Source organism: Cebus imitator, unplaced genomic scaffold (genome assembly GCF_001604975.1).
Source record: "Cebus imitator isolate Cc_AM_T3 unplaced genomic scaffold, Cebus_imitator-1.0 Scaffold0, whole genome shotgun sequence".
NCBI lineage: Eukaryota > Metazoa > Chordata > Mammalia > Primates > Cebidae > Cebus > Cebus imitator.
The window spans coordinates 3786183-3793843 of NW_016107315.1; the positions used below are offsets into that span (position 1 = coordinate 3786183).

Genomic DNA, 7661 nt, shown 5'->3' on the forward strand with positions numbered 1-7661 from the left:
AAAAAAAAAAAAAAAAAAAAGTCCTGGAAAAACATAGGCCACATTACTCTGAAGTCCATATATTAGTAAGCAGGTATGAAAGGCTTATATATGTAAACAGATTACTGTTATTTTCTTTTGAAATGTAAGTTGTCTGGCTTTTTAAAGAAAGCACCGTTTTAAGAAAATTTAGTTTTCAGTGACTCCAAATTAGGAAAATGGGAAAAAAAAAGGAAAGAAAATTGAAAACTTTATTTTTGAAGACTGCTAGCCAAGAAAAATTTGGTCCAAACTGTAGAAAATAATAAAAATTTGGGGAAAAAAAACAGTTAAGACTAGAATCTAACAACAGGTGTACATTTGTTTTGAAACATAATTTTATTCTTTCTCCAGTTTCCCATTTTACTAAAGACAAATTATGATATGACTTGTTTGCTTATTATACTTGGCCTAAATATTTGTATACAGTGCAGCAAGAATAATTTATTTTGTTCCATAAGAGGAATTTCAGATAAGATTTTTTAAAGCCCAGCCCAGCCATGGATTTGTGCCATCAAATACCCACAAGTTAGGTGGAATTTCCTCTCCTTGGAAGTTCCAAGATAAACCTAGGGCTTCTGTGCCTGTCAGAAAGTGACATTCTTTACTCACCACAGGTCAGAAATCCCGTACAGGGACTGTGTATATGAAATATGAGGCCAGTTTCCCCAATGGTTTTATTGGTTCCATAAGTTACGTCTGATTTCTTAAAGGAAAGCACAGGATTCCAGTCAACAATAACCAGTTCCTCCAGTTGTATCCTTTACAAATGAAAACAGATTCTGTTTTGTTTTGTTTTGTTTTGTTTTGTTTTGTTTTGTTTTGTATTTTGAGGCAGAGTCTCACTCTGCTGCCCAGCCTGGAGTGCAATGGCATGATCTCGGCTCACTGCAACATCCACTTCCTAGGTTCAAGCGATTCTCCTGCCTTGGCCTCCTGAGTAACTGGGATTACAGGTGTGTGCCACCACCCCCAGCTCATTTTTGTGTTTTTAGTAGGGACAGGGTTTTGCCATGTTAGCTAGGCTGGTCTCGAACTCCTGACCTTAGGTGATTCACTCACTTTGGCCTCCTGAAGTGCTGGGATTACAGGAGTGAGCCTCTGTGCCCAGCAAAACAGATTCTTACTGCACATATGCAAATAACTGTATTGCCATAAGTTCAGAATATTCACAAACAGTCTCTAAATTCTGGAGAAATCAGGTAGAGAGAAAAAAATACACTCTAAATTTTGTTCGTAGGAGTATGCTAAATTGTTAAAAGCTGTCCGCAGCTCAAAAGAAAAGTTTTGTTGTTGTTTTTGAGACTGAGTCTCACTCTGTCACCAGGCTGAAGTGCAGTGGTGTGATCTTGGCTCACTGCCACCTCCACCTCCTGGGTTCAGGTGATTCTTATGCCCCTGCCTGGGATTGCAGGCATGTGCTACCACACCCAGCTAATTTTTGTATTTTTAGTTGAGACAGCATTTTACCATGTTGGTGAGGATGGTCTTGAGCTCCTGACCTTTTGATCTGCCTGTCTCAGCCTCCCAAAGTGCTGGGATTACAGGCGTGAGCCACCATGCCTGACCAAAAGAAAAGTTTTAAGACTCTGAAAAACAAAACAAAGGATCAGCAAATATTTTAAGCAAAAAGTCAAAGAGATTGGTTCAGTCCATGCAGTTAAATTCCTGTCCTGCTTGATACTCATCAACATTTTAGCTCTCCATGTGTCCTGAAAGGTTTCCCTCTATTCTGATGTCAGGATATCCAAAGTTATAAGAAACCAGCATTTAAGAGTTTTATAGCTGATTATAAAGCCACCTTCTTTTTTTTTTTTTTTGAGACGGAGTTTCACTCTTGTTACCCAGGCTGGAGTGCAATGGCGCGATCTCGGCTCACCGCAACCTCCACCTCCTGGGTTCAGGCAATTCTCCTGCCTCAGCCTCCTGAGTAGCTGGGATTACAGGCACGCACCACCATGCCCAGCTAATTTTTTGTATTTTTAGTAGAGACGGGGTTTCACCATGTTGACCAGGATGGTCTCGATCTCTTGACCTCATGATCCACCCGCCTCGGCCTCCCAAAGTGCTGGGATTACAGGCTTGAGCCACCGCGCCCGGCCTATTTATTTATTTTAAGCCTGACTCTGTCACCCAGGCTGGAGTGCAGTGGCATGATCTCAGCTGACTGCAACCTCTGCCTCCCAGGTTTAGGTGATTCTCCTTCCTCAGTCTCCCAAGTAACTGGGATTACAGGGGCATACCATCATGCCCACCTAATTTTTTTTTTTTTTTAAGACAGGGTTTCACCATGTTGGTCAGGCTGGTCTTGAACTCCCAACCTCAGGTGATCCTCCCGCCTTGGCCTCCAAAGTGCTTGGATTACAGGCGTGAGCCACCATGCCCGGCCTAATTTTTTTTTTTTTTTTTTTTGAGACAGAGTTTTGTTTACCACAACCTCCACCTCCCAGGTTCAAGATTCTCCTGCTTCAGCCTCCCGAATAGCTGGGATTAAGGGCATGGGCCATGATGGCCTACTAATTTTGTATTTTTAGTAGAGACAGGGTTTCTCCATGTTGGTCAGGCGAGTCTTGAACTCCCAACCTCAGGTGATCCACACACCTGGGCCTCCTGAAGTGCTGGGATTACAGGCGTGAGCCACCTCACCCTGCCTAATTGTTGTATTTTTAGTAGAGACAGGGTTTCTCCATGTTGGTCAGGCGAGTCTTGAACTCCCAGCCTCAGGTGATCCACCCACCTGAGCCTCCCAAAGTGCCAGGATTACAGGCAAGAGCCACTGCGTGCAGCTTATTATTATTATTATTTTTTTTTATTTTTTATTGCATTTTAGGTTTGGGGTACATGTGAAGAACATGCAAGATTGTTGCATAGGTACACACATGGCAGTGTGATTTGCCACCTTGCTCCCCTTCACCTATATCTGGCATTTCTCCCCATGCTATCTCTCCCCAACTTCCCACCCTGCGCTGTCCCTCCCCTATTTCCCCCCAAAAGAACGCAGTGTGTGATGCTCCCCTCCCTGTGTCCATGTGTTCTCATTGTTCAACATCCGCCTATGAGTGAGAACATGCGGTGTTTGATTTTCTGTTGTTGTGTCAGTTTGCTGAGAATGATGGTTTCCAGATTCATCCATGTCCCTACAAAGGACACAAACTCATCATTTTTGATGGCTGCATAATATTCCATGGTGTATGTGTGCCACATTTTTTTTAGACAGAGTCTCACTCTGTCGCCCAGGCTAGAGGGCAGTGGTATGATCTCGGTTCACTGCAACGTCTGCCTTCCGAGTTTAAGTGGTTCTCCTGCCTCAGCCTCCTGAGTACCTGGTGTTACAGGCGCCCACCACCACACCTGGATAATTTCTGTTTTTTGTTTTTCGAGACAGAGTCTTGCTCTGTCACCCAGGCTGGAGTGCAGTGGTGCGATCTTGGCTCACTGCAATCTCTGCCACCGAGGTTCAAGCAATTCTCCTGCCTCAGACTCCAAGTAGCTGGGATTACAGGCACCTGCCACCACACCTGGCTAATTTTTGTATTTTTAGTAGAGATAAGGTTTCACCACATTGGCCAGGCTGGTCTCAAATTCCTCATGATCCACCCGCCTCGCCCTCTGAAAGTGCTGGGATTACAGGCATGAGCCACCGCACCCGGCCTAATTTTTGTGTTCTTTAGTAGAGACAGGTTTCACCATGTTGGCCAGGCTGGTCTCAAACTCTTGAACTCCCGACCTCGGGTGATCCGCCTACTTTGGCCTCCCAAAGTGCTGACATTCAGGCGTGAGCCACTGCGCCTGGCCAAAAAATATTTTTCTAATCTTAATACCATATTTCAGCTAGGACAAAATGCTGCTACACTAACAATGATCACACAAGTTATATGATTTCTGAGCGCTGTATAAGTATAAGCAGAAATTAACAGCTGGCTGTTAAATGCTAACTTTAGTCATTTAAGAGGAATTTGCAAGACAGAATCCCAAGCCAGTTTCTTACCTAGTGATGGGTCTCAGGCTGTAGATTGCTCTCTACCATCCTAGAAGCAGGAAGAAACAAAAATAAAACTCATCTTCCCTGTTGGAAGCTAGCTCAAATTCTATAAAGGAGTTACCTGCCTTCCATCATCATGGAAACAGGAAAACTTGCCTTCCTATTGGAAGCAAGTAAAACTCCAAAAAAAAAAAAAAAAAAAAGTAGTTATACAGCAAAATAAACTTTAGATCTCAACCAAATTTTGAGAGCTCAAGGATTCTCTGGAGGGGATGCTCCCAGACCTCAGCAAATTGTCCTATTGGTTTGAACCATAAAGTTAGCTCATGCTGGTACCAAGCACAGATAAGAGATTAGTTAAAGGTCAGGAACATCTCCACTCAGAATCTCCCCGTGGTTATTAAAATATGAACCCAGAAAATCTGAGATGGGTCTCAGTTAATTTAGAAAGTTTATTTTGCCAATGTTGTGGACACACCTGTGACACAGCCTCAGGAAATCCTGATGACGTGCACACAGTGGTCAGAGCACAGCTTAGTTTTATATATTTAGGGAGACATGAGATATCAATCAATATGTAAGATGTACTTTAGTTCCATCCAGAAAGGCAGAGATAGCTCAAAGCAAGCACACACCCCACCCCACCCCACCCCACCCCTGCCACTGGGGTCTTCCAGGTCTCAGATGGTGAGAGACAGATGGTTACATTCTTTTTAGTTTCTGGTTAGTCTTTCCAAAAGAGGCAGTGGAGGCAATCTATCTCTGTGAGCGAAAGGATGACTTGAAGAGAATGGGAGGCAGATTTGCCCTGAGCGGTTCCCAGCTTGAAGGGGCCCAAGATATTTTCCTTTCACACATAGAACAAGTGAAACCACAAATGAATGAACAAGCATGTGCTCACTGACAGCTCATACGCATGGTCACACAAACACGGTGTCTCATGCTCACAAGACAGCAGGGTTCACACACCCGGTCCCAGGCACTGGGTCCCACACTCATACCTACTTGCCACTGGAATTTGTGCAGAGGCCCAGATGGTCACTAAGTGAGACTTCACAAAGATGCAATCACTGTCCCAGAACATACAGAAATGGTGATGACACAGCCCTGACTTCATGAACACAGTGACTTTCAGAAACAGTTCCCTACAACAGGGATGGCTTCTCCACTAAGCACACTAGGCCCAAGGCCTAGGGCCACAGTACTTTCAGGGGCCCACAAAAATGTCTTTTTAATCGAAGAATAATATGAATATATTAATAATTAATATATAATAGCATAACCCAGACATGACCTCCTGGGCTCCAGCAATCCTCCTGCCTCAGTGTCCCACGTAGCTGGGACTACAGGTACACACCACCACGCCCAGCTAATTTTTAAATTGTTTGTAGAGATGGGGTCTTGCTACGTTGCCTAGGTTGGTCTCAAACTCCTGGGCTCAAGCAATTCTCCCGCCTTAGCCTCCCAAGGTGCTAAGATTATAGGCATGAGCCACCATACCTTGCCATATTTCAAAAATTTTTTTAAGGAGGAAAGGATCCACAAAGGTAAAGTACTTAGGGCCCATCAATGTCAGATGCAGCCATGTGGGGAAAGAACACTCCCTGAGCATAAGACACTGAGGAACCCAGTCTCCAGTGTCACAAACAGGCCTGCCCAGCCAGGTCTGCCCCCACTCACCCCCTCCAGCCTGGGTAACGACACCAAGCCCTGCCCTAGCGCTGACAGCGTGGGAGGGGCCACTAATGGCCCAGCCTTACCCCTAACCAAGAGCCCTTTGCCAGGGATTCTGAGGTAGCCCTGATGCCTGGCCTGGCTGGGCCTCCCAAACCAAGGCCCGCCCCTTGGCCCGCCCCTGGCTGGGGTGGGGTGACCCATACAAAAGCTCAGAATTTCCAGCAGTGGCTCCTTCCTCCAGGAGTCTCTGGTGCAGCTGAGGCACGGAATCTGGCCAAGCCCTGCTTAGACCCCCACCCTGGGGTCAGGAAGTTTGGAGGATGAGGCCCTTCAGCCCTGAGGTCAGCAGGGACAAGCGGGCAGACTGGCGGGTATACAGGAGGGCTGGGTTAACGTCTCTTTGGTCACTGAGGCCATTCGATCTTCCTCCAATGGCTGCCAGGATTTCTGGTGGAAAAGACAGGAAAGCCTCCTCCCCTGTGTCGGGTCAGCCTGGAGGCTGAGGGCATGGCTATCAGCCAGTCTTGCTAGAACAGATGTCATGGCTTCAGTGGCTCATGGGGAAGCGGGGGTGGGCAAGCTTAGGCCAGAGTGAGGCTTGTGGGAGATGGCAGAGGCCTGGTCTGAGAGGTAACTCAGATGGGTCCTCCAGCGACCATGCTCCCCTCCATCTTCTGCCCTCCCAGAGCCCTGCGGGTCAATGTTTAACGGAAACCAGAGCAGGGGTGGATTAATGCATGAGGGCTTAGCCCCCCAGCCCTGGAGAGGGGGTCAGAAAGTTTGCAGCCTGTTCTCAGCTCTGCCTCCCCTGGCCAGGTTGCCCTCGATCAATCCCATGCCATGGCAGCCCACCTGCTTCCCATCTGCGCCCTCTTCGTGGCCTTATTCGATATGGCCCAAGGCTCCAGGGGCCCCTTGGTACCCAACCGGCCCTTCACCACCGTCTGGAACGCAAACACCCAGTGGTGCCTGGACAGGCACGGCGTGGACGTGGATGTCAGTGTCTTCGATGTGGTAGCCAACCCAGGGCAGACCTTCCGAGGCCCTGACATGACAATTTTCTACAGCTCCCAGCTGGGTACCTACCCCTACTACACACCCACTGGGGAGCCTGTGTTTGGTGGTCTGCCCCAGAATGCCAGCCTGATTGCCCACCTGGCCCGCACATTCCAGGACATCTTGGCTGCCATGCCTACTTCTGACTTCTCAGGGCTGGCGGTCATCGACTGGGAGGCATGGCGCCCACGCTGGGCCTTCAACTGGGACACCAAGGACATTTACCGGCAGCGCTCACGGGCACTGGTACAGGCGCAGCATCCTGAGTGGCCAGCTTCTCAAGTGGAGGCAGTAGCCCAGGACCAGTTCCAGGGAGCTGCACGGGCCTGGATGGCAGGCACCCTCCAGCTGGGGCGGGCACTTCGCCCTCGAGGCCTCTGGGGCTTCTATGGCTTCCCTGAATGCTACAACTATGACTTTCTAAGCCCCAACTACACAGGCGAGTGCCCAGCAGGTATCCGTGCCCAAAATGACCAGCTAGGGTGGCTGTGGGGCCAGAGCCGTGCCCTCTACCCCAGCATCTACATGCCTGCAGTGCTGGAGGGCACAGGGAAGTCACAAATGTATGTGCGTCACCGTGTGGGTGAGGCATTCCGTGTGGCTGTGGCTGCTAGGGCCACCAATCTGCCAGTGCTGCCCTATGTCCAGATCTTCTATGACATGACAAACCACTTTCTACCCCTGGTGAGTCTTCTTCTGTAACCCGCCCACCTTGTCAACCTGTCTTGTCAGATATTAGATTCAGCCTTGGGGCACTTTAGCCTTGGGACATTTTCATCCATTCATTTTTTTTTCTTTTTTTTTTTTTTTTGAGATGGAGTCTCATTCTGTCACTCAGGCTGGAGTACAGTGGCAAGATCTCAGCTCCTGCAACCTCCACCTTCCCGGTTCAAGTGATTCTCCTGCCTCAGCCTCCTGAGTAGCTGGG

The 7661-nt window shown here is 48.0% G+C and overlaps 1 protein-coding gene across 3 annotated transcripts in view; it reads left to right on the forward strand.

Moving 5' to 3' along the window:
- HYAL1 (hyaluronidase 1) overlaps window positions 1-7661 on the forward strand; it is a 21461-nt gene that overhangs the window by 4813 nt on the left and 8987 nt on the right. For 2 of the 3 annotated variants that reach the window (XM_017505375.2, XM_017504690.2), the window contains exons 1-2: window positions 5483-6018; window positions 6494-7417. In XM_017505375.2, coding sequence (XP_017360864.1) covers window positions 5998-6018; window positions 6494-7417 — 945 coding nt within the window. In that variant the 5' untranslated portion in view covers window positions 5483-5997. Of the gene's footprint in view, window positions 1-5482; window positions 6019-6493; window positions 7418-7661 lie in introns of those variants that run through there. The other variant, XM_037741012.1, reaches the window with a different exon arrangement.